Raw genomic sequence first — 27,286 nt, forward strand, 5'->3', positions numbered from 1 at the left:
GACAACAGCATCCCTGACACTTACGATGTGCTTATGGATCAAATAGCAAATCCTCCATCACTCACCTTGTGGAATGCAGACCTTAAGAAGAATTTTCTTCTCCAAGTTCTGCAGGGACTCAAAATTCTCTTCATAGTACACTTTCTGCGGGTCATCAGTAATCTGCAAAAGCTGAGCATTTTTGGCTTCTCCCACCCCAATGGCAAAAATAACGATGTTCCTATCCCTGAGAGCCTTGGCTGGCATGACTACATCATCCTGGGCAACCCCATCAGTGATCACAATCAAATACTGTTGAACATTGGGTCTCCCTCCTCTTGAACTGTCAAAAAAATGCCGAGTGAAATTCAGGGCTTTCCCAGTGCGGGTGCCATCATTCATCTGCTGAACATTTGTGATGGCTTTGTGGATGTCCACCTTTGAGGAGTATTGGTCAAGTCTGAATTCTTCCTGGGGGGTTGAGCTGAACTGCAAAAGGCCAATCTGAATCTCATCAGCACTAATATCAGCTTGGTTCACCATCCTCTTCACGAATCCCTTCATCTTTTCAAAGTCTTCTGGGGAGATGGATTCTGAACCGTCTATGAGGAAGATGATATCAGCTTGCCTATTCTTACAGGCTGGGGACAACAAGGAGAACAGAACATTCACTCAGAGTCTGAAACCAATTAATTACAAGTCCCCAGGGACAGTCCAGGGTGGCATATATACAAAAATGAAAATATTTTTAAAGGGGGTGGAAGAGGAAGTCAATGAGAAAAATTTTCTGTGACCCAGCACAAAGGAGACACAGCTGTATGATAAAGACAGAAATCTAACCAGCTTGCTTCATTCCAGGTCATGGTCACTCTGTCCAACATTCACTTTTGGACCCCAGTGAGTCCACACTTTGAGAATGAAGCCTATTTCATTAGATTCAATACATACACNNNAAAGAGAGACTAAAGAAACAACTCTTACTCTCTGAGGAGCAGATGTCCTGTACCACATCTCGTTGGATGGCCTTCAAGGAATCAAACTCAGGCGTGAAAAACGTCCTGTCTTTAGCTATCTCCTTGAGCTCCATAACATTAGCATTTTTTACTCCAATAGCATAAATGATGACTCCTTCTCTCCTCAGTGCCTCTGCAGGCTCAGCCACCGGGTCCTCAGATTTACCGTCAGTGATGATTATGAGATACCAAGGCACATCCCTGCGAGTGGTGTTCACAAAGACCTGAACCATGCTGCTCAAGGCCTCACCGGTCATGGTGCCACCTTTCCTCTGCTGGATGTCATCAATGGCTGCCTTCAGCCCTGCCACACTGGAATACTGGCTGAGGATAAAGTGAATATCAGTTCCATCCGAGTATTGAACGACTCCAAACCGTACTCTGTCAGGCCCAATTTGGAACCTCTTTATCGCCTCATTCATGAACACCTTCATTTCGAGAAAATTGTCATGGTTGATGCTGCTAGACCCATCGACAAGGAAGTAAATATCGGCCTTCTCAATGTGCACACAGTCTAGGCGATAAGAAGAAGGAGCAAACCATTAGAACAGTATGTGAGATAGCACATAGCCAAAGCTACTCATCCTGATCCCCACCCAGACGCCCTCAGCTCTCATTGTTCCCTTGAGAGCCAACAGCTTTCTATGAAAGCACCTGTGGCTCTGCCTGGGATATCATTTGGCCAGAAGCATGCTCAGCCACGCAGCAGGCAGGCCGCAATGCCTGGGAGTGAGTTTGGAAGCAGCCACCAACCAACGACTGAGAGGGGAGTAGTGGATACATAGCCAGCTCCCTTGTCCTTTGGGTGGGGCAACTCTGACGTGGACTCTACACAAGTTCCCTGGGTCCCCAGCAGAACTGAGCCCCAGCTGCCCACAGCAATTACCTGCTCACTAATTCAGCCTCTGCTGGAGACTTCCTTTCCTTTCTCAAATCTCCACGCCCCTTACTGTATCCCCAGGGGGCACCTCCCAGATAAATCACTTGCTTCCATATCCTTGTCTCAGAGTCTGTTTCTGGTGAACCGCACATCAGACATGAAGTAAGTAGTACTTGACATTTCTCAAATGAGCAAGTTGAGGACAAGCTAAAGTAAAATATCAGGACATATTTGAAGCTAGGAATTGTCTCAGTACCCAATATTTCTGTTTCCCACGCAAGTCAGACTTTTTTTTTTTTCCATACAGTACATCCCTGGTTTTTGATGTAAAGTTCGATGATTCATTAGTTACGTATAACACCCAGTGCACCATGCAATACGTGCCCTCCTTACTACCCATCACCGGCCTATCCCATTCCCCCACTCCCCTCCCCTCTGAAGCCCTCAGTTTGTTTCTCAGAGTCCATAGTCTCTCATGCTTCATTCCCCCTTCTGATTACCCCCCCTTTCTTTTTCCCTTTCTTCCCCTGCCGTTCTTCCTAGTTCTTATGTTCCATAGATGAGAGAAATCATATGATAATTGTCTTTCTCTGCTTGACTTATTTCACTTAGCATTATCTCCTCCAGTGCCGCCCATGTTGCAGCAAATGTTGACAACTCGCTTCTTTCTGGATAGCTGAATTAATATTCATTGTATATATGGACAACAATTCTTAATCCAGTCATCTGTTGAAGGGCATCTTGGTTCCTTCCCATTTAGCTATTGTGACAATCGCTATGAACATTTGGGTGCATATGGCCCTTTCTCTTCACTATGTCTGTATCTTTGGTAAAATACCCAGTAGTGCAATGGTGGGGTCATAGGGTACCTTTTAACTTTTTAAGGGACCTCCACACTGTTTTCCAGAGTGGTGTACTTAACTTGTGCTTTCCCACCAACAATGTAGGAGGGATCCCCTTCTCCACATCCTCTCCAGCAATTGTTGTTTCTTACTTGTCAATTTTGCCATTCTAACTCGGCAATGGTATCTCAGTTGGTTTTGATTTGAATTTCCTGATGGCTAATGATTTTGAACATTTTTTTCGTCGTGTCTGTTAGCCATTTGTATCATTTGGAAAAGTGTCTGTTCATATCTTCTGCCCATTTCATGAGATTTGTTTATTTGTTTCTCATATATATTTGAGAGTTCTTTGTAGATCTTGGATACTAGTCTTTTATCTGTAGTATCATTTGCATATATTCTCCCCATTCCATGGGCTGCCTCTTAGTTTTTTTTGACTGTTTCCTTGGCTGTGCAGAAGCTTTTTATCTTGATGAAGTCCCACAAGTTCATTTTATCTTTTGTTTCTCTTGCCTTTGGAGATGTGTCATGAAAAAGGTTGCTTTGGTCAATGTTGTAGAGGTTGCTGCCTATGTTTTCCTCTATGATTTTGATGGATTCCTGTCTCACATCAAGGTCTTTCATCCATTTGGAGTTTATCTTTGTGTATGGTGTGAGAGAGTGGTCAAGTTTCATTCTTTTGCATGTAGCTGTCCAATTTTCCCAGCAGCATTTATTGAAGAGACTGTTTTCCACCGGATGTTTTTTCCTGCTTTATCAAAGATTAGTTGCCCAAACAGCCAAGGGTCCATTTCTGGGTTCTCTATTCTGTTCCACTGGTCCATGTGTCTGTTTTTGTGCCAGTACCATGCTGCCTTTGTGATCACAGCTTTGCAGTACAGCTTGAAATCCAGCATTGTGATGCCCCCAGCTTTGACTTCTTAAAATATGGGCAAAAGAGTACACTTTCTGAAACTTAATTCATTTAATATAAAACTTCCTGTTTTAAATGAGGCTTACTTAAGTCAATCACTGTGTATTAAGGCTTAGACTCCATAGGGCAAAATGGCTCTACGTATGGATCCTTTCTCAACCCCTTAATGTCCAGTCTTGCCCCTTTGCATCTCAGTTCCCTAACCTGTCAAATGGCAATCTTAACACCTACTCAGTAAGATTATAGTAAGGACTAAATAAGATCACAGAAAACAGCAGAGCTGAGTACTAAAAATTAATGATTAAGATCACCCATTGTCACATAGCAGATTCCTCAAAAAAAAAAAAAAATGACACATGATTTTCTCCTTGCACCTCTCAGAAAATGTGGTCCAGCCTTGTGTTTTTAATTTCTAGACCCCCTTGTCCAAGGGATGAATCAAGAGACTTTTCATGTTTCCTGACTGAAAGGGAAGTGGTCTGAGGCGGCAGATGGGCTCCCTTGGTCAGGCCTTTCACTTGGGAGGACCTTGGTCTGCATGATACATGGGACACACTTATGATTTTAAAAAGTATTTATTGTTTATCTGAATGAAGTTCAATTGTTACCGGGCGTCCCGCATCATATCTGGCAATCCTCCTCCAGTGGGGCAGGCACTGGAAGGGGGTGTGACTTGGAAGGGTGTGGAAAATAGTTACCCACCTCTCTGGTAAAGTGTTTGTTGAATGCCTGGAGTCTCGAGGGCAAGTTATAGAAAAAAGAAGGCAGAAATTCAGACCTTACCGGAAGCCATCACCCACTGATGACAGGCAGAGGGCAGGCCCAAGTTTGAGAAAAAGACCACAGGGCAGGAAGAGGCATCTCTGGAGCCAGCCCCATGCATCTCTGGAGCCAGTGGTCCAAAGCGGCTCCACTGAAGCCCAGGGCCTTTGCACGGTCCAAAGGATCCCAGAGCCCCGAAGACTGTCTGGCTTTGCACATTCATGCCAGTCTTGGCAGATGGAAATTTGAGGCAGGAGGGAAGAGAGAAAGAGAAACTCTATAATTTTTACAGTCTGGATGCCACTATGGATCCGTATCTATTACATACACGAGTGCTTACCAGACTATCTGGCACATAGCTGATGAGTAACAAACGGTAGATATTATGATCTTATGGTCATCCAGGACAGAATTCTGGTAACATTGCCCCAACTTCCATTTACCTCTAACCACTCCAGATTTTAGACTGAATTTTCCTGATTCCAGGTTTCATTTTAGCTGCTATGCAGTCTGGGAACGAAATCAACTCTCAGCCCTTATACTGTCTGTGAATTAGAAGAAGAGAAAAGGAGGCTTCTCTCCTTCTTCTCTACAGATTATAGGGAGGGGGTGCACAAGGAAATGAAATTCACATTTAATGATTTTGTTTCTCATTCCCAGAACAGAGAAAGGGACAAAAAATACAGGCCAAAGCAAAAGACAGGAATTTATTTAGATATTTTGAATCTCTAGACCTCCGCACAAGGAATGAAGAAATTACAAGATTATTTAATGATTGTTTTTTAAAAAGGCTCAGTGATTTTCCCCTGAAGATATAATCACAGCCTTGAATTTTAAGTTAATTATCTACATTTCAAGTAGTCAACTTCTTTCTATTATTCTGATTTGAATCTTCGAAATATTAGCATGGGTGGACAAAAATAGACAAACGAACAGACAGACACAAAGATACTTAGGATAGCCAGTAAATGGAAAATTAGGGATTTAAAATTCAGACAGTTTGACTCCAAGGTGCATATACTTAACTGCTCTGTTTTCTCTGGTGTGTTTTTGAAACTGCATACACAGTAGGAGCTCTCCTAACCAACTTCCTCTTAAGCGGCTCACCAGATAATTGACTTCCTCCCGTCACATCAGTAACACATGAGTGATGCTCCCACAATACGCTGAGTGTCTCCCCCCCCCCCCGGGAGCCCCCAAGAGTAGCACAACACAGTCCTGCTTCACTCAGTGAAAGATGTGAAACTTAATAAAGGGAAACCTCTCTGAAATGGAGGCAGGAGAGCAGAAAGGGGAACTCTCATGACCTACCGCTTGTCCATTTCGGGCCCCAACAGAAGAATCCTCAGCAGGAAAGAATCAATTATAACTCCAACAGGAAAAGAATGAATAATGCATCTCCTACAAGAAATCAACTACCCCAGCAACCTAGCCAATGAGAAACTGCCATCACTCTGAACTCTTGTATTTTTCCAATGGCCTTTCATTCAAAACAATCCCTCCCAAATTCTTCCTTCTCAATAAAATAATATTCCTCTCCTTTGTTTGTTGGACTCGCCTCCTGTTTTTGCTGTAGCTTTCCTTTCCTGAATTGCAGTTCTCTGCTATTCCCAAATAAACCCATTTTTACTGGTAAAATGACTGACTAGCTTATTTGTAAGGTCAACAAAGAATAAGCCTACCGAGGGTAATGTGAGTCTGTGCTCAGCCTATTTATGGCAGTTCGGTACTACAATTACACAACAAATCAAATATTGTGCAAATCAATAGTATATGAGTGTGAATAAAAGAGGTTTATTATGTCTATGAAAACCAGGTTAACTGCTTAGAAAAGACCCAATAAAAGCAAATTGTTTGAAAGGAAACTGTTGGTGTACCAGATAACGCTACAAAAATTGAATTTTTAAGACCATAAAAATCAGGATTCTATACTCAGATTGTTTCAAACGTGGCTAAGTATTTTTCCCACTTTAAAGAAACTGAAACTAGAAATTATAGAAACTATACTAGTGGATGTTTGATGAAGAAAACATACAGAACAATCCAATCAGCATATTCAAAGAAGCCTTGGCTCTACACAGAAGACTGGCAAATTAGTGTTCATTTATATTTTAAGTTAAAATTTTTTAATTTCAAGAAGGTTCATGTCTTTTTAGAAATAATTTTCTACTTCAAGGAGCTTAAGATTTAGTAAATCCATACAAGATCCCCTAAGGCTTCTACTGTAAATTACATATATTTTCATCAAACTGATAAAAAGGGGTGCCTGGGTGGCTCAGTGGATTAAGCGTCTGCCTTTGACTCAGGTCATGAGACCGGGGTCCTGGGATGGAGCCCCACATCAGGCTCCCTGCTCAGTGGAGAGTCTGCTTCTCCCTCTCCCTTTGCCCTCCCCCTGCTTGTGCTCTCTCTCTGTGTCCGATGAATAAATAAAATCCTTTTTAAAATAAAAAATAAAAATAAATTTTAAATACCAATAAAAGGGATGAAGGCTAAGATAGGAAGAGGAAGGAATGTTCACTTTTTACTTCATATTCTTTTGCACTGTTTGGAATCAAAACAAAATAAAGATTGCATAAGTTTTGCGTTCTTGTTTTTTAATAAACTGACTCCAAAATCTTTCCTTGGATGAGGAGTAGAGGAGGCAGGTAAATGGAACAGACAGAGTAAAGATTAAAAAAAAAAAAAAAGATCAAATTTGAAAAACGTTCTCCTACCTTCTAGTGGAGCCTGGTCCATCCCAGAAATGGAAATACTTCTGTCCAAGGTCTCAGGGCAGAGTTGGTTCTTAATCTTGTTTCCCACAACAGAGAGTTGCAGAAAGGATTCCAGTGAGATGACATGCTTCCAAGGAGGATATGATGCTATATTCTCCAGGTCCTTACTCTCTGAGGCAAGGTGGGTGCCCACCGCATAGATGGTAACCCCTGCCCTGCGGAGGAGGGAAGCTGACTTGGACAACTGGTCTTGGGAGAAGCCTTCCGTGATGACCACGGCCATCTGCTGCACACCATGCTTGGACCGGCTGCCCCTCTCCTCAATGAAAACCTCATTCCTTAGGAAATCCAAAGCAGCTCCAGTCTTGGTCCTTCCACTTCTTCTCCGGAAGGTTAATCTGTCCAAATACTCCAAGATATTGGCTGGGTTCTGAAATGCATCCAGGGAAAACTCCAGTCGTGGTTCCTCACTGTAAAAGACCAAGCCAATTCTCACACCATCTGGATGTACGTTTAGAGAGCTGACAGTGGTCTTTAAGAAGTTGACAACTTGTTGGAAATTTGATTGCCTATCCCAGCTGAATTCTTCAATGAGAAAGACCAAATCAGTTGGGATAGCCATCGGACATACTATAAACAAAAACAGAAAGGGCCTTAGCATGAGAAGAGAGTAATAAAGACAATACTCATTTGGTATTATGCTATATATTTATGTTGTATTATGCTACATTTTTACATACTGTAATAATATATTCACTATTACAAACTCTAACAAATACGTCATACTAACTTATATTAATGAGTTTTAGAATTTATTGGAAGACTTTATGACCAGTATTTGGCATGATGGTCAAAGAACATCACAGGTTTTGTACTTATCACAGAATTTTACACTGGGAAGAGTATTCACACTTGTAAAATATGTAAATATATGAATATCCACAAGAAAGTGCTTTAAGATCATTTTTTCAATTCGTCAAAGTCCACTAGAAGCATCTGAGCCTGGCTTAATTAGGTTTTTTCCTTCATTTTTCTAGTTTCAGGAAACACTGAGTCAAATTCTCTATAGGCCTAAAACCCCCTTAATTTAATAATTTTTTCCTCTTGGTACAGACGCAAATAAGAAACTGTGACTATTAACTTGTGCATCTTTCTCTGATAAATCTCATGTCACTTCAACAGAGGCAACATGAAATGTTGCAAATGCCTATGAAAAATCTTTGTCCACAAATTGGGCTAACTGGCTTTTTCACTCTGTGAAGCTTCACTTGAACCTGCCTCAGATGGAAGAATGGAGCTGTACCTGCCGAAACCCCCTTCCATGAGGAGTGCAGACTCCTCCCTCCAAATTGAAGACAGTGCCTAATGCAGAGAAACCCACTGTGTCCACATACCAAAAAGTCCAAGTCTGTTTTGACAATGTGAAAACAGAACTCTCCCTAGCATAGAGCCAAAATCACACATGCAGAAGGCTGAAGCCAAGGTATAGACAACAGAATCCTGTTAAAAAGTTTAGAGAGGCAACAGAATCACCTTCTGACTTATCTTTGGCCTCTCGAGGTCCTGTAATTTCCCTTTTTTAATAAAGAACCAAAAACAATCCTAGGTTTAAGAAGAGTGTTGCCCCTGATTTTGCCATGTCTAAAACACTTCCTATAGAAACTCCAAGCATCTTTGACTTCTTCCTTCCCTCACCTGTTGGTACCAAGTGCTATTACAGATGACCCTTGATCAACAGGGTTTGCCCTGTGCTGGTCGTCTTACACGTGTGGGTTTTCTTTTTAAGAGCTGGCACCAAAAGCCACAAGGCATTTATGTACAACTGCCCACCCAAGTCTCTACAGACACAATCAAAGGTATCTACTAGCCTCTGAGTACGAGGGAGGCCCTCGGAGGCCGTCAGCAGCCCCCGGGGCCCTGGGACTGGGCAGGGCTGTGGGTTGCCCTGTGTGTCCATGGGGTGGTGGGGTAAAGTGCCAGGGCTGGGGCAGGAGGCTGGGCTGAAGCAGGGGAACATGCACAGAGGGCAGGGATGGCACTGTGCAGGAAGACCCGAGCCCCTGATAAACCCGTACCCTCCCACTTGGTGCTTCACTCGCCGGGGTCTCAGACAGACCCCTTTCCATGGTGGTGCCCCTGCCCCTCCACCTTCCAGAAGCTAGTGCATTCATGGGGGCCACAGCTGCCCATGGCCACAGGCTAGTGCTACACCTCAAGTTCACTGCCATCAGCCATGGTCCCGCCCGGCAGCTGGCTCTACCCCTCGAAACCACCAAGCTGTAGAACATCGCCATCCGCACGCCACACCTGCCCAGTGCAGCCCTAGCTCAGCCTGCCTGTGTGCAGATTTGCTTCAATAAGTGAATGTGCAGTACTATAAATGTATTTTTTCATCTTTATGATTTTCTTAATAACATTTTCTCTGCTCTGGCTTACTTTATTGAAGAACACAGTATATGATTCATATAACACACAAAATGTGTTAATCTGCTGTTTAGGCTCCCTGTAAGATTTCTGGTCAACAGCAGGCTGTTAGTAGTTGAGTTTTGGGAAAGTCAAAATGTATATGGAGATTTTTAGCCCTGGGAGTGGGGTAAGGGCCTCTAACCCCTGAGTTGTTCAAGGATTGACTTGAACAACTTCTTTCAAGTTGTCTTCAAGGTTCATTCCCTTTTCTCATTATCAGAGCCACCGTTGGTCTAGACCCAAGTGGCTCCTCCCTATGTGGACAGATGACAGCTCAGCCTTCCAGGCTTTCTGAGTCTGAAGTGTCATGTGGAATTCAGCCTGCCTCCTGAAGCCTTCCTTAAAGACCACTTCAGTCATGTCGTTTTTCCTGCTTAAAAGCCTACAGTTACTTCTCAGGGGCTTTGGGACCCTTGGGGCCCATCCTACCTCATTAATCTCAACTCTCACTACCTCCAAACCCTCCCCTCTCCTCCAATCGGCTCCGTTTTTTCACTTTCTTCCACATTTATCCAGCCCATTCCCACTTCCACACCCTTACCGATGCTCTTCCCCTTACCAAGAGTAGGCTCTTCCCTTCTCCCTCTATATTAAGACCATACCCATTATGCAGGGACCGACACAATTCCTCCCAGGCCAGATTCTCCATTACCTCCTATTCTACTTCTACTTAGTGTAGTGTCTGTAAGGTGCTTCTTAGTTCCTTATTATCCCTTCGTGGATTTTCCTCATCTTGTCTCACATGTGCTTGGCTCTTCTGACTTTAAAATTCCAAGGGCTTTCAAGCTCTACATGTTGAGAGGTCTGGGCAGAGCCATGATAGTTCAGGGAAAGGAGGAACTTATCACTTCTGTTGTGAGGATCAACCAGAAGCTCTCCCAAGAGGCTAACTTAACAACTGAAGGATAAGGTTTTGCCTGTGGGCATCCCGGCTGGTGGAACAGTGGATTCAAGGGCAGACAGTGGTGGGAAAGTATAACATATACATAGCAAATGGTGAGTGGTTCAGCTTGGCTAATGGTTAGAATGTATAAAGGGACTTAGCAGGAGATAAGGTTCAATGGTTCTCCTCCCCAGGGGATATTTTGAAATATATGGCTGTGTTTTGAATTGTCATTGGGGATGCTACTGGCAGGGACCAGAAATGTTAGACCTCTGACAATTCACAGTACAATCCTACACTATGAGTGTCTCATTCAAAATGTTACTAGCACCTCTCTTGAGCATTTTGAACACCAACTTCTCTGGGGAGAAGCCTGAATGTTCCTTCTCCTAGAAAAAGCATATGGTAACTTGAATTGTTGTTCAGAGATATTCACTCCTACACCTCACTTCCATGGGAGGAATATACTTTCTTACTCCATTGATGATAGCATAACTATATGACTTGCTTGGCCAATGGCATGTTAGCAGATAATGAAGCAGAGGTCTAAAAAGTGCTTGTGTAATTGGGTTTTCTCTCTTGCATCTCTGCAATTACCATGGGAATAATATGCCCAGACTAGCCTAATAATCCCAGAAGGAACATGAGAGCTATGGAGCAGAGCCAAATGTAAATCAACCAACCCTCAGCTAAATCTCAAATCTGTGAACAAGCCTAGGCAAGATCAGCAAAGCCATTCAGTTGAGCCCAACAAAGATCAGCTGATCCCCAGCAGATCAGTGAAAATAAATGATTCTTTTCAGTCACTGACGTTTTGGATGGCTTCTTATGCAGCCTCACTGTGACCATAGTTAACTAATATAAGGTGTGTGCCTGAGGAGGCCCCATGCCGCCTCCTCTTCCCCATGCACTGGTGCTGGTCTCCCTGTATTGAGGAATCCGGAATGCCCCCCTTCTCTGCTCTTTCCCCAGAGTTTCTGAGACCTCCCAGTGGCTCACACATGTAGGGACCAAACCTTACCTACTACAGGTTCTTTCTCAGACGCAATCCCAAACCGGGGCTGCCCAGTCCCTTGGATCACCACACCCACATCCTGCATCAACTGTCTGACTCCATCTTGTCCTTGCATCTCATATACAAGGGGTGGAGTTGCCATCCCCTCCAGTTCTTGTCTGTCAAAGTCCTGTACACCCACAGACATGACTTTCACACCTCGCTCCCTCAATGTCTGTGCGGCATCCCAGAACTCATCCTCGGATTTGCCTGAGGTCATGACCACTGCATATTGGGGAACACCCTGGAGAAACCGGCTTCCCGCTGCCTCCTGGAAGAAGGTCTGATGAAGGTATCGCAGAGCTTTGCCCGTTCTCCTGGAGCCACCCCGGAGCAAAAAGTGGTCACGGATGTGAACAATCATCTCATCCCGGGTCTGGTAGGTATTGAGCAAAAATTCCGTGTGACCTTGACCACCGTACTGAGCCAGCCCAATCTGGTACTTGTTCCTGCCAACATCCAGCAGGCCAACCACCCTGGAGATGAAATTCTGCATCCACTGGAAACTGGCCGGTGATGTGCCCTGGGAGGTGTCAGCAAGAAAGACCACATCTGCATAAGCCTGGGTGAATTCTGGAATTGAAGAGAGGAGGAAGAAGGAAAAGACATAGAGAAGAAAGTAAATCAAATCAAGATCTCATGAAAACTGAATACAAGGATGCAGGGAATATAAGAGGGAGAGGTACTATATTTATGAAACAATGTACATATTATACTTCCACCTCCTTTGTGCGAGCCTATCACAGGGCTCTCTCCCTCTTACACCCTGCTGCCTTTGTTGTCTGCTTTATTAGACTACAGCACCTCTTCGCCTATTCATCTTCCACCAATGGAAGAGACAAAGGAAATGAACATAGAGCAGTTATTTTGTGCTAGCAATTTTTATATACATTATTTGATTTAATCCCCACAAACCATCCTACTAGGCAAGTGTTATTATCTTCACTGTACAGACGAAAACATTGAAGTGAGGAAGTAAAGCTGCTTGTCCACACTCACCTAACTAGAAAGTGGCACAGGCAGGGCCAAGAACATAGGTCTTCTGGACTTCCTCTGAACAACATGGCAGGGTGTTCTTTTCTACCCATGAGAACTGCATTCATTCTTCAACCCCCAGCTCTGATGTTCCTTCATCTAGGAAGTTCCCCCAGGTTCTCCAGTGATGGCAGCCAGCTCCTTCTCCTGCCCTCCTACTATACTCAGTGCATCCTGGCTCATTCTGTAATTAGGTGTCCTGGTTGGAATGTTAGGTTTTGACACAGCTTCTTACCTTTTATCTTACCCTCCACTGCTGAGCACAGAGTCTGAAGAATGCCTCCTGAGAAATCCTGAAGGGTGTTGAAGTTTTCAATGTTGAAGAGATACTTCTCAAATGGCTCACTGGCTATTTTTTGCAATTCCTGGATGTCCTGGACATTGACCCCTACCACATAAACAACCACTCCATCTTCTTTTAACTTGTTAGCTGCCTCCTGGACTTCATCATTTGACTCCCCATCTGTCAGCAGGATAACTATCTGAGGAACCCTGTTCTTGGCCCGGCTGCCTGCTGCCTCAGTCAAGTAGTGCATCCTGATAAACTCCAGGGCACTCCCTGTGTTTGTGTCTCCTGTACGGTAGGGAAGATTCTGGATCTGCTCCAGGACGACACTCTTCAGAGGGTACTGGTTCAGCTGAAAGGCTGGGTAGATATTGTCATTATACTGAGCAAGTCCCACTCGGACCTGGTCACTGCTGATGTCAAGCCCCAAGACGACAGAGTAAAGGAAGTTCTTCACTTTCTGGAAGTTCTGGGGTCCAATGCTGGTTGAGCTGTCTACTAGGAAGACAATGTCTGCCAGGACTGCCTCTCTGCAAGCTGGAAGAAAGAGAACAAAAGCCATGGGGTCTGTGGATCTTCACTCAAAATGCTTAGAACCAATGGGGCTGAATGGTGTACAGAAAGGAGAGCAGGGCCAGTTAGACTAGACTCTGTGGTCCTCAGACATCCTAAATGACAGTGCTCAGAGAAGTGACAATATTCCCTATGCTTTTCATTCCCTCACCTCCATTATCTTCTGAGGCTTCTGTCCTGTTCTACTGATATGTCCAGTCTTGGAACCCATTTGGACAATCCCTTGAATCTCGTAAAGAAGAAAACCCCTTCTATAAATGTAGCAGCATGCTGAGAAAGGGGCTGTCCTCTTTCCAATGGTAACAAACTTCATCTCTACAAGTGTGCCGGTACCAAGAGGTCAGAAAGCTAGAATATGTCCTGTATTCCATTAGACACATCATTGTAGCTCCACCACTTAGGAGCCCTATGACCTATTTATCACCCACCTTTCTGAGACTCGGTTTTCTTCTCTGCATCACTGAAACCTTTATACCAGCCCACCCACTCTCACAGAGTTGTTTTGAGGATAAAATAAGATACTCTACTGTAGCAGACATTATTTGTGCTCTGCCCAGGTCCTTTTGAATTCCTTTTTACCATTTCTGTACACTGTTCTTTGGAGGACTTCCCTTCAGCTCCTGGAACTGCTTTGCCTACAATATACGAAAGCCTAGCTGAAGCATAATTTGTATTCCTGAGTTCTCCTGTAGGATCAAGTTAAAACTACCCTCTGGAACTTTGGCCTGAGATTACATTCTTCCTTTCTTTCCTCTATCTCTCTGTCCTGCACCCCCAACATCCTTACCAAACCTTTGGGAGCTCTTCCATAAAAAAATAATGTATATCCAAATCCTTGCTTCAAGCTCTGCTTCTGGGGAACACAATCTATGACACTTGTCCTCTTAGAATGGATCTGGTCTTAACCTGGGATCAAATCCTAGCTCTACCACCCAGTTATGTTACCTTTAGCTTCAGGTTCCTCACTTGAAAAATGCAAATAATAATACCAGTTGCCTTACATACCTATGTAAAAGTAAATACTAATTTCCCTATGTGTCATACACATCCCTATGGGTCTAACAAAGAATCGCCTTGTGTATGTATTTATCAGTCAGATGGGCAATGTAAACAAGTTTGGCAAACTATATAGTACCAAGAAAATGGTAGTTAGTATTATTAAGTATATAAAACCTTTTGGAAATGCTGAAGTGATACACAAAAGCAAGGTATATAATTTGGTTGTACAAATGCACTACTACCACCATACACCTGCAGCATCAAATGGGTGAAAAGTTTTAGCAGTCCTTCCAATTTACCTACCTTATGCCTCATGTAGAAATGCCAAAATAATGAGTAAGTGATAAAGGCTCTATCCTCTTATGCATTTTGATGAAAACCACTAGCAAGCTTCTCTTCCTCTGCTCAAACTTCTTTGCTTTCTCATAGAATTAAGTAATTACCTCATAAAGGATTTCTGCAAGTCTCTGCCCCATCACCACCAACAGAAGTACAAAGCTAATGACAATTACAACATCACAGATAATGACCATAATGCTATAACCTCTTATGGGCTGAGCACTGTGATAAGCACCTGACTTGCATAATTTATCTTTTTTTAAAGATTTTGTTTATTTATTTGACAGACAGAGAGGCAGCAAGAGAGGGAACAGAAGCAGGGGGGGTGGGAGAGGGAGAATGAGGCTTCCTGTCGAGCAGGGAGCCGGATGTGGCGTTCGATCCCAGAATGCTGGGATCATGACCTGAGCTGAAGGCAGATGCTTAACGACTGAGCCACCCAGGCGCCCCTGACTTGCATAATTTTATTTAATGATTTCAACAAAACTCTGAGGCAGGTACTACCATCCTAGGAAGAAAATTTAGATTCAAAGAGATAAAGTAACTTGTTCAAATTGACACAGTTCAAAAGTGAAGAAGTGGAATTGAACCCAGACCTTACTTTTCCTTAAATTCATCCTCATAACCAGTACTTTATACCAACACACTGGCAAGAAAATAAGCAAGCTTCCTGGAGGATCCACTGTCCCCTCTCTCCTCCTCTGCCCTTCACCCAGGCAACATGGATAAGTTCATCTAGGAATAACATCACTCTAGGAACAAATATTCTTCCTCCAAAAATGGACTCACGTTACATCTGCATATAGAACCCGCATATGGCCCACGAGTTGTATTTTAAAAGTTGTAAGCCTCTGGTCAATGATTGGAGAGGCGCACAGAGTACAGAAAGTTTAATGAGATTGTGATATTAAAATTCAACATACACACGTATGGAAAATAAGGACAGTGGGAGAGATGAAGATAAGAGATAAAGCCTGGAGCCCTGTGACTTCTAGATCAGAAACAGGAAGGGGAAAGTGTACCTGGAAAGACGTTGTCAACAGGTTGAGTCGCCTTTGCCAAAGTGTCACAGAGCTGTTTCCGCAGCTTCTGAGCATGACTGCCCAGATCGGAGAAGTTGGGAACAAAAGAGGCGAACTTCTCCTCCGGGCTGCTCGCAATCTCCTTGAGCTCCGCCAAAACTGCGTCTTTGACACCAACGGTGTAGAGTCGGACGCCCGCCCTCTTCAGGGCCTCGGCGGCGTCCTGCGCGCGGTCCTCCGCGGGGCTGCTGCTGATCACCACGGCCACCTGAGGCACGCCCTGGCCCGCCCGACTCCCCGCTGTTGCCTGGAAGTGCTCATCTAGAAGGAACTGCAGGGCCAGGCCCAACCTGCGGCCCCCAGGCCTAAACTGAATCCTTTGAATGTGTTCCAACACATCGCCTTTGCGGGGGTAGGTGGAAAGTAGGAACTTGGAATGGGGCGTGTCGCCGTACTGAGCCAGCCCCACGCGGATGGCGTCTTTGCTGACATTGAAGCTGTTTACCATGATGTGCAAGAAGTTCCGCACGCTGCGGGTGTGTTGGGGGTTGACGTTGGCGTCCACTAGAAACACGACATCTCCCACAGAAGCCTCCCTGCAGACTGGGGAAGAGAGTCAATTCAAGACAAAACAGCACAAAACTGACAGCTACTGCCTGTGACTCTATCTCCCCCCATTTGTTGCCTTCACAGCCCGCGGACTGGCCTGCACAGCTCTGGGACAAGAGCTAATATGCACGGCCTGAGCATATCGTCATCTTCCTTTGCTTCCTCATGGCCACCATCTATCCTTGTTCACCTGCCACTCTCTGTTTCATTCGAACAGACATCTGACCCCCTCAGTGAGATTCCCGACCATGGCCCTCCACCCGTCCCTTAAACTTAATAAAATACTTTCAACCAGTAGAGGATGCTGTTGGTGCCCCACCTAGATCTTTCTGGGCTGGCACACCTGTGCCCCAGCTGCTTCAAGTGCTACAGCTAACTGCTCCCCTCTGACACTTTGTCTAGGGACCTATCCGTAGCTGAAGGGAGCAGAGTAGTCACATCTGGAGACACCTGGAAAGTGACACCACCTGGGTGGCCAATGGTCGATCATCTGGGGTTACAAACACCTGGCCCCCTTGCCTTCACTGAAACAACTCATGGTGCCATTTATGTTCCAGCATCTTCCATGGCTCAGGTCAATGTTGGGTGTTACCTGAGGCTACATCCTTGCTTGGCTTCTTCACCCCCAGCCTATCTCACTTCTCTTTTTCCCTTACAAGTCTGTCCTGAAGAGTACTCCTTCACAATGACACGTTCACCAAATTCCTGTCCCAGGCTCTGCATCTCGAGAACCTGACCTAAGACATCTGCTTTCTAGGTTTGACCTCTGGCACTCCCTCGCTACCACCAGCCCCTGTTAGTTTTATCTCATGGCATTACCATAAGTGTGGCTCCCATTTGTCCTTTGGCTCCCTGAACTCAAGCCTGCACTGCACAACTATTTCTCCCAAACCCAATTCCAGTCCCGGAAACCACAACCCCAACAGTGGCCAGAGCGAAGGGGGCTCCAGCTGGGCCCACCCTGGTCTCCAGCATGGAAGGGATCAGACGCCAGGTGGCTGCGGGATTTGAGCCAAGAGCCCGTCTTTCTGCTTCTCAGATTGCATCTCTCTACAATAAGGGTTTGACCAGATGACCTGGTCTCTTCCAACCCAAACACTGCATTTCTGTGACAAGAAGTAAATACACAGATTAAACATTGTGCTTGTGTAGACCAAAAAAGGGAAGAGGTGATTATGATCTCTCTGTTCGTCAGTAACCGGCATGACTTTTCCCCCACACTTCCCAATTTGATTGTCTGTGCTTATGGTAGGAGAGCCCATGAATCAGTGATGAGAGAGAGAAGAAAAAAAAGCAGAAACCAGCTGAAGAGGATGTTAGTTTCAAGTGGCTCAAAACCAGGGCATGATTATCCCACGCTGGTTAAATACATCTTGCATTTGGTCTTGTGCCAGAAAGGTTAAAATACTGGCTGGGGCTGGCCCTGCACTCACTCTCCCCTCTCCACTTTACTCTCTGCGGTCCAGGCTCCTTCGTCTGAGTTCTCACAGCTGCCATGTGGCGCCTACATGGCACCAAGTTTCTTTCCCTTTCTCTCTTTCTTTTTTTTCTGATTAATTCCCATAGAATCATGTTCTTTCATCTTGGTGTGTAATGTAACATTCATCAATGTGCTTATTCAACTAATGGCGATCTCCTCAACTAGACAGTGGTTTCCATGCAAACCGATATCATATCTTTTGTTTGTTTGTCCATCACTCAGGTGTCTAGGATAGAATAGTCACCCAAACAAATATTTAAGGAAGGAAATATTTGGGAAAGAGAGAAGGAGAGAGGGAGTGACAAAGGGAGAAGATATCATTAAAAAGAATGGAAATACTGAAAATTAATGAAACCAAATAAGGGAATCAGAACATTTTAGAGCTAGAAAGAATCCTATGGTATTATGTAATACAATACTATAGTCATTAGGTACATGACAAAGGGCTGGTGGGGGGGTTAAGAAAAGTAACAATGTATGAAAATATAACACATCTTCATTCCAAGTGATTGAGCACTTGGAATGTAACTAGCACAAATGAGAAAATAAATTTAACATTTTACTGAATTTTAATTTAATTTAAATAGTCACATGTGACTGGTGGCCACTGTATTGAAAAATGCAAGTATAGAAGAATGAACCCAATTTGTCCATCTCACAGATAAGGGAAAGAACACCTAGAAAGGCAAAGTAACTCACATGAATCAGTTCAAACAGCCAGTATTAGAAACCAGGTCTCCTGAAATCCGGTTCATACTCTGGACTGCCATAAAGAAGATTAAATTAAAAGTCCTTATTATAGAGAGGAGTTAAAATGGCGGAGGAGTAGGGGACCCCTTTTTCAGCCAGTCCCCTGAGTCGAGTTGGTTGGGTACCAGACCAGCCTGAACATCCATGGAATCAGCCTGAGACGCAGGAAGATACATCTGGATCTCTACAAATGAACATCTCCAGCTCTGAATATTGGGGTACGAAGCAGGGAGCCATGAAACCGGGCACAGATATCGGAAGATAAACGGAAGGGGGAGGGAGCCGCCCTGTTCAGGCGCCGGGAAGCGGTAGCCACCTGCACGGGGGAGAAGGCAGACTTGGGGACGGCACCCCCGAGAGAGCAGACTGAGACCGTGAGCCGGGAGCGCGTGCCACCAGACTGAAACGGAGCTCCAGTGCGCTCACTGGAACCAAACTGAGACCGGGAGCTCCGGAACGCGCGGGGGCAGCTGGCGGTGTTAGAAACACAAAGGACAGAGATGCGACGGCCCTGGAAGTGAGGGCTGGGACGTCAGGTGTGGGGCGCACATCCCAGGATGCTGCAGGGTTGAGCAGCACCAACAGAAACAGAGTTAAAGTGGCCAGAACATCAGTGGAGAACGGTCCGCGATCCCTCTGTTCTGAGACAGAGGCTGAGATTGGGCCACTGCTGCTCTGACTCTCAGAAGAGGCACAGCAAACCACCAGGGAAAGCCGCCAGAGAACAAAAGCCGGGAAAGACCGGCTCACAGTGTGCCCATGCCCATCCCCCCTGGCAAGGGACACAGAGACTCTACCCAAACAGGATTGCCTGAGTATCGGTGCGGCAGGCCCCTCCCCCAGAAGGCAGGCTGAAAAATCAAGAAGCCCACATCCTTAAGATCCCTATAAAACAAGTGAAAAAACTATTAACGAAAAGGTTACTGAGAATATAGAATCCCTAAGGACAGAAATGAGAGCGAATCTGACAGAAATTAAAAATTCTATGAGCCAAATGCAGGCAAAACTAGAGGCTCTGACGGCCAGGGTCGCAGAAGCAGAGGAACGGGTTAGTGAATTGGAGGATGGGTTAATAGAGGAAAAAATGAAAATAGAAGATGGTCTTAAAAAAATCCACGCCCACGAATGTAGGTTACGGGAGATTACTGACTCAATGAAACGATCCAATGTTAGAATCATCGGCATCCCCGAGGGGGTGGAGAAAAACAGAGGTCTAGAAGAGATATTTGAACAAATTGTAGCTGAAAACTTCCCTAATCTAGCAAGGGAAACAAACATTCGTGTCCAAGAGGCAGAGAGGACCCCTCCCAAGCTCAACCATGACAAACCTACGCCACGTCACGTCATAGTGCAATTCGCAAATATTAGATGCAAGGATACAGTATTGAAAGCGGCCAGGGCAAAGAAATTTCTCACGTACCAAGGCAAAAGCATCAGAATTACGTCAGACCTGTCTACACAGACCTGGAATGAGAGAAAGGGTTGGGGGAGCATATTTAAAGCTCTTTCAGAGAAAAACATGCAGCCAAGGATCCTTTATCCAGCAAGGCTGTCATTCAGAATTGATGGAGAAATAAAGACATTTCAGAATCGCCAGTCACTAACCAATTTTGTAACCACGAAACCAGCCCTACAGGAGATATTACGGGGGGTTCTATAAAAGTAAAAAGGCCCCAAGAGTGATACAGAACAGAAAGTCACAGCCAATACAAACAAAGACTTTACTGGCAACATGGCAACATTAAAATCATATCTCTCAGTAATCAGTCTTAATGTAAATGGTTTGAACCATCCCATAAAACGCCACAGGGTTGCAGATTGGATAAAAAGAAATGACCCATCCATTTGCTGTCTACAAGAGACTCATTTCAAACCCAAAGATGCATTCAGACTGAGAGTAAGGGGATGGAGTACCATCTTTCACGCAAATGGACCTCAAAAGAAAGCTGGGGTAGCAATTCTCATATCAGATAAATTGGATTTTAAACTACAGACTATAGTTAGAGATGCAGAAGGGCACTATATTATTCTTAAGGGAAGTATTCAACAAGTGGATATGACAATTATAAATATATATGCCCCCAACAGGGGAGCAGCAAGATACACAAGCCAACTCTTAACCAGAATAAAGAGACATATAGATAAAAATACATTAATAGTAGGGGACCTCAACACTCCACTATCAGAAATAGACAGAACACCCTGGCAAAAACTAAGCAAAGAATCAAAGGCTTTGAATGCCATACTCGACGAGTTGGACCTCTTAGATATATATAGAACACTACACCCCAGAACCAAAGAATACTCATTCTATTCTAATGCCCATGGAACATTCTCAAGAATAGACCATGTTCTGGGACACAAAACAGGTCTCAACCGATACCAAAAGATTGAAATTATCCCCTGCATATTCTCAGACCACAACGCTCTGAAATTGGAACTCAACCACAAGGAAAAATTTGGAAGAAACTCAAACACTTGGAGACTAAGAACCATTCTGCTCAGGAATGATTTGATAAACCAGGAAATCAAAAATAAATTTAAACAATTTATGGAGACCAATCAGAATGAAAACACAATGGTCCAAAACCTATGAGATACTGTAAAAGCAGTCCTAAGGGGAAAATACATAGCCATCCAACCCTCACTCAAAAGAACAGAAAAATCTAAAATGCAGTTTTTATATTCTCACCTCAAGAAGCTGGAACAGCAACAGAGGGACAGGCCTAATCCACGCACAAGGAAGCAGTTGACCAAGATTAGAGCAGAAATCAATACATTAGAAACCAGGAGTACAGTAGAGCAGATCAACAGAACTAGAAGCTGGTTCTTTGAATGAATTAATAAAATTGACAGACCACTGGCAAGACTTATCCGAAAGAATAGAGAAAGGACCCAAATTAATAAAATTATGATTGAAAAAGGAGAGGTCACAACCAACACCAATGAAATTGGAAGGATTATTAGAAGCTTTTATCAACAGCTTTATGCCAATAAATTAAGCAATCTGGAAGAGATGGAGGACTTCCTGGAAACCTATAAACTACCAAGACTGAAACAGGAAGAAATTGATTTTTTAAACAGGCCAATTAATTATAAAGAGACTGAATCAGTGATAAACAACCTTCCAAAAAACAAAACTCCAGGCCCGGACGGTTTTCCTGGGGAATTCTACCAAACATTCAAAGAAGAAATAATACCTATTCTCCTAAAGCTATTTCAAAAAATAGAAACAGAAGGAAAGCTACCAAACTCATTCTATGAGGCCAATATTACCTTGATCCCCAAACCAGGCAAAGACCCCCTCAAAAAGGAGAATTACAGACCGATTTCCCTAATGAATATGGACGCCAAAATCCTCAACAAGATACTTGCTAATAGAATCCAACAGTACATTAAAAGGATTATCCATCACGATCAAGTGGGATTCATACCTGGGATGCAAGCGTGGTTCAATATTCGCAAATCAATCAGCGTGATACATCATATCAACAAGAAAAGACTCAGGAACCATATGATCCTCTCAATCGATGCCGAAAAAGCATTTGACAAAATACAGCATCCTTTCCTGATTAAAACCCTTCAGAGTGTAGGAATAGAAGGTACATTTCTCAATCTCATAAAAGCCATCTATGAAAAGCCTACTGCAAATATTATTCTCAATGGGGAAAAGCTGGAAGCCTTTCCCTTAAGATCAGGAACTCGACAAGGATGCCCACTCTCGCCACTATTATTCAACATAGTACTAGAAGTCCTTGCAACAGCAATCAGACGACAAAAAGGGATCAAAGGTATTCAAATTGGCAAAGAAGAAGTCAAAATGTCTCTCTTTGCAGATGACATGATACTCTATATGGAAAACCCAAAAGAAGCCACTCCCAAACTATTAGAAGTTATAGAGCAATTCAGTAACGTGGCGGGATACAAAATCAATGCTCAGAAATCAGTTGCATTTCTATACACGAATAACGAGACCGAAGAAAGAGAAATTAGGGAATCCATCCCATTTACAATAGCACCAAAAACCATACGTTACCTTGGAATTAACTTAACCAGAGACGTAAAGGACCTATATTCTAGAAACTATAAATCACTCTTGAAAGACATTGAGGAAGACATAAAAAGATGGAAAGATATTCCATGCTCATGGATTGGAAGAATTAACATAGTTAAAATGTCCATGCTACCCAGAGCAATCTACACTTTCAATGCTATCCCGATCAAAATACCGAGGACATTTTTCAAAGAACTGGAACAAATAGTCCTTAAATTTGTATGGAAACAGAAAAGGCCCCGAATCTCCAAGGAACTGTTGAAAAGGAAAAACAAAGCTGGGGGCATCACAATGCCGGATTTCGAGCTGTACTACAAAGCTGTGATCACAAAGACAGCATGGTACTGGCACAAAAACAGACACATAGACCAATGGAACAGAATAGAGAGCCCAGAAATGGACCCTCGGCTCTTTGGGCAACTAATATTTGATAAAGCAGGAAAAAACATCCGGTGGGAAAAAGACAGTCTCTTCAATAAATGGTGCTGGGAAAATTGGACAGCTACATGCAAAAGAATGAAACTTGACCACTCTCTCACACCATACACAAAAATAAACTCCAAATGGATGAAAGACCTCGATGTGAGACAGGAATCCATCAAAATTCTAGAGGAGAACATAGGCAGCAACCTCTACGACATCGGCCAAAGCAACCTTTTTCATGACACATCCCCAAAGGCAAGAGAAACAAAAGATAAAATGAATTTATGGGACTTCATCAAGATTAAAAGTTTCTGCACAGCCAAGGAAACAGTCAAAAAAACTAAGAGGCAGCCCACGGAATGGGAGAAGATATTTGCAAATGATACTACAGATAAAAGACTGGTATCCAAGATCTACAAAGAACTTCTCAAACTCAATACACGAGAAACAAATAAACAAATCATAAAATGGGCAGAAGATATGAACAGACACTTTTCCAATGATGACATACAAATGGCTAACAGACACATGAAAAAATGTTCAAAATCATTAGCCATCAGGGAAATTCAAATCAAAACCACACTGAGATACCACCTTACGCCAGTTAGAATGGCAAAAATAGACAAGCAAGAAACAACAATTGTTGGAGAGGATGTGGAGAAAGGGGATCCCTCCTACATTGTTGGTGGGAAAGCAAGTTGGTACAGCCACTCTGGAAAACAGTGTGGAGGTCCCTTAAAAAGTTAAAAATTGAGGTACCCTATGACCCCACCATTGCACTACTGGGTATTTACCCCAAAGATACAGACGTAGTAAAGAGAAGGGCCATATGCACCCCAATGTTCATAGCAACATTGTCCACAATAGCTAAATCATGGAAGGAACCGAGATGCCCTTCAACAGATGACTGGATTAAGAAGTTGTGGTCCATTTGGGGCGCCTGGGTGGCACAGCGGTTAAGCGTCTGCCTACGGCTCAGGGCGTGATCCCGGCGTTATGGGATCGAGTCCCACATCAGGCTCCTCCGTTATGAGCCTGCTTCTTCCTCTCCCACTCCCCCTGCTTGTGTTCCCTCTCTCGCTGGCTGTCTCTATCTCTGTCGAATAAATAAATAAAATCTTTAAAAAAAAAAAAAGTTGTGGTCCATATATACAATGGAATATTACTCAGCTATCAGAAAGAACGAGTTGTCAACATTTGCTGCAACATGGATGGCACTGGAGGAGATAATGCTAAGTGAAATAAGTCAAGCAGAGAAAGACAATTATCATATGTATTCTTTCATCTATGGAACATGAGAACTAGGAAGAATGGCAGGGGAAGAAAGGGAAAAAGAAAGGGGGGGTAATCAGAAGGGGGAATGAAGCATGAGAGACTATGGACTCTGAGAAACAAACTGAGGGCTTCAGAGGGGAGGGGGGTGGGGGAATGGGATAGGCCGGTGATGGGTAGTAAGGAGGGCACGTATCGCATGGTGCACTGGGTGTTATACGCAACTAATGAATCATCGAGCCTTACATCGGAAACCGGGGATGTACTGTATGGTGACTAACATAATATAATAAAAAATCATTAAAAAATAAAATTAAAAAAAATAAAATTAAAAAAAAAAAGTCCTTATTATAGAAAGGCAAAGTCCTTGTAGGAGTTTAGGCAGAGAAGGGCTGACGAAGGGTAGTGTGCTCCAGGGACACTAAATCACGTCTAGATTCCAGAGTCCCACTTCTCAGAGTTTGCCTAATCCCGGTCATAAAGCCAAGTGGAATCATGATTTTAGAAAAGACAGATCATAAATGAGTTCATGGACCTTTAAGCTCTGTTTCCCTTTGGCACTCCAGAATGCAATCCTGTTGAGAGAATTCAGTGAGTGCTCCAGGAATGGCTGACTGGTTTGTCCCCTTAACATCTCTTTTTAGAGACCACACAGACATGAAAGTGTTTCCCTGATCTTTCCGATCAGGAGAAAACTCACAGTTCTGTGGAACAGGTTTTCAGGCAAATAAGTATGGGTTCCATGATGTGCACCTTGAGCGATGTATTACATTTTCATACATTGTTATTTTTCTTAACCCCTCCACCAGCCCTTTGTCATTTTAGGTGTTTGAAACATGAAAAGACTGACTGTCACAGCTTCTGTTCACAAGAGCGGGGAGTCAGAGCTGGAGGGAAAATTTAGAGAGCTTCGTGGGGGTTTTTCTCCAACAAATAACAGTCTGTGTAATTATATATAAATATTTAAACCTCAATATTGCCTCAGTGGGGGTTCAGGCTACTCAATCTTCTCTTCATGAGACTTTCATCGAGAAAAGTCACAACAATCTGTTAAAACGACTACAAAAAAATTGCAGAGATGTCACTGGCATTTAGTGACGCTATCCATCTTGTGACAATAATTACCTCTCAGAACGGCTCTGCCAAAGGAGACCAAGCGAAATGCAGAGTCAAGAGAATAGACCGTGTTTACAAAAGCATTTGAGAGCCTGGTAACACATTCGGAAGTATAGCATTTTTTAATAGCTATTTTTTTGGCATTTGAGGTTAAGCTTTGAAAAAAATCAAGTGCACTCTGTTCACTAAAAGCCTCTAGATTCTAAGCTCTCCTGAAAAGAAGAATTTCCCTTCCGTTAATTATGAAGCTTCTGTACTATTTTCTTTTAAGATTGTCACTACCATAGGTCCATGGCAAGGTCATCATTTTTGGCTTAGAGAATCCTATGCATTACCAATTCTCTGTGACTTGATGAAGCCAAAACTAGCTGACAGAAAGATGAACTCCCAAAACACCTTCCAAGTCTCCATTCTGGATATGGACCTAGGGGAAAAAAAGAAACCTCATAATTAAAATTCTGTCTTCATACGTTTAAAATGAGATCATCACATCATTTGTTAATTATATCTCAAAAAGTTGATTTTTAGAAATATATTTAGACCCATGTCTTTTCCCAGACCAACAGAAACTTGATAAAAAATAAAATAAAATAAAATAAAATAAAATAAAATAAAATAAAGGGCTTGTTGCTACATTGTTTCAATTATGCAAGGAAGATGGTCTTGCTGACCCAACTCAGGAAGAGTTTTGTAAACACCCAGAGTGCATACCTCAGACTTCACTGTTTAAAGTTGTCCAGATATGACCATGAAAGGATAAAGCATATGGGGCATGGGGAGAATTTCTGTTTCACACACTGAATTCGTTTGGTGGAACATAAACATTTCTGGATGATTTTGCTTGTATTTTTATACAAGCATCGGATGACCTTATAAATATTTGTGGCATGCTGAAATATTCAAATATCTCAGGAGCACATCTGCCTGATAAAATCAGGATAGCCTGAAAATATTTTATGTGCTCCCAGAAGAAGCCAAATATCAGACTTCCCTCCCCTAAACTTGGATTCATTTCTGAAGGCCTCCATGAAAATTATCCAGTCCCAATTGCATTTCTGTTTCTTGACTGTAAAGAAGTCCATGTGTTTAAAAATAAGAAAACCACAGCCTTCACATTGCATGAGGTCTCAACTGGAACAGGGGGCACCTCATCTTTACCTTTGTAGCCAGCCGTCCTCAGCATCCTCAGGGGGTTAAAAATAAGGATTCTTAGTAGACTGCTTGAGTTTGGATCCCAGACCCACTATTTAATAGTTGATCTTGGGCAAGTTGCTTAACTGCCCTGTGCCTCAGTTTCTCCATTTATAAAACTGGAACAAGAATGGGATCTACCTCATAGTCTTGCAGTCAGGATTAAGTGAGCTCATTACCGTAAAACTCTTCACCTATGCCTGGTACATAGAAATCACTCTTAAAGTGCTTGTTAAATAAAATAAGTTTTCTTGGATACCCACAATGAAGTAAAGAAGCATTGCCTCTAATTTGAAACTCAGAATCCGTAGAGGTAGAGGAACACTAATACTAATACACTAACACTAATACTAATATTTATATTTTTTATTTAATTCACTTAATTTTTACTCTCAGTTGATTGCTACTTTGTAAGTTACTATGCTGGTATCTCCATGTTCCTCACCTCAAACCTGGGAAAGGCCAGCAGAGCAGACCTTACTCGCTCATCTTGTTGATGGAAATGAAGAAATCGGGCCGCAAAAGGTTAAGTAGCATACCACAGCTACAGGGCCATGGACTGCCAGTCTCTGTCCCATGGAACCCGACTCCTACAGCGCATGACAGGAACTCTACCACTTCAATGAAA

The 27,286-nt window shown here is 43.3% G+C and overlaps 1 protein-coding gene across 1 annotated transcript in view; it reads right to left on the reverse strand.

The window, feature by feature from the left end:
* LOC103681833 (collagen alpha-4(VI) chain-like) overlaps positions 1-26,019 on the reverse strand; it is a 95,934-nt gene extending 69,915 nt beyond the window's left edge. The window contains 9 exon segments of the mRNA XM_008711419.2: positions 66-620; positions 961-1,506; positions 7,077-7,736; positions 8,640-8,658; positions 9,921-9,945; positions 11,512-12,082; positions 12,780-13,367; positions 15,764-16,366; positions 25,803-26,019. Of these exon segments, the coding sequence (XP_008709641.2) occupies positions 66-620; positions 961-1,506; positions 7,077-7,736; positions 8,640-8,658; positions 9,921-9,945; positions 11,512-12,082; positions 12,780-13,367; positions 15,764-16,366; positions 25,803-25,878 (3,643 nt within the window). The 5' untranslated portion in view covers positions 25,879-26,019.
* Between the last annotated feature and the right edge of the window lie 1,267 nt (positions 26,020-27,286).

The sequence above is a fragment of the Ursus maritimus genome, unplaced genomic scaffold, assembly GCF_017311325.1.
Source record: "Ursus maritimus isolate PB19 unplaced genomic scaffold, ASM1731132v1 scaffold_20, whole genome shotgun sequence".
NCBI lineage: Eukaryota > Metazoa > Chordata > Mammalia > Carnivora > Ursidae > Ursus > Ursus maritimus.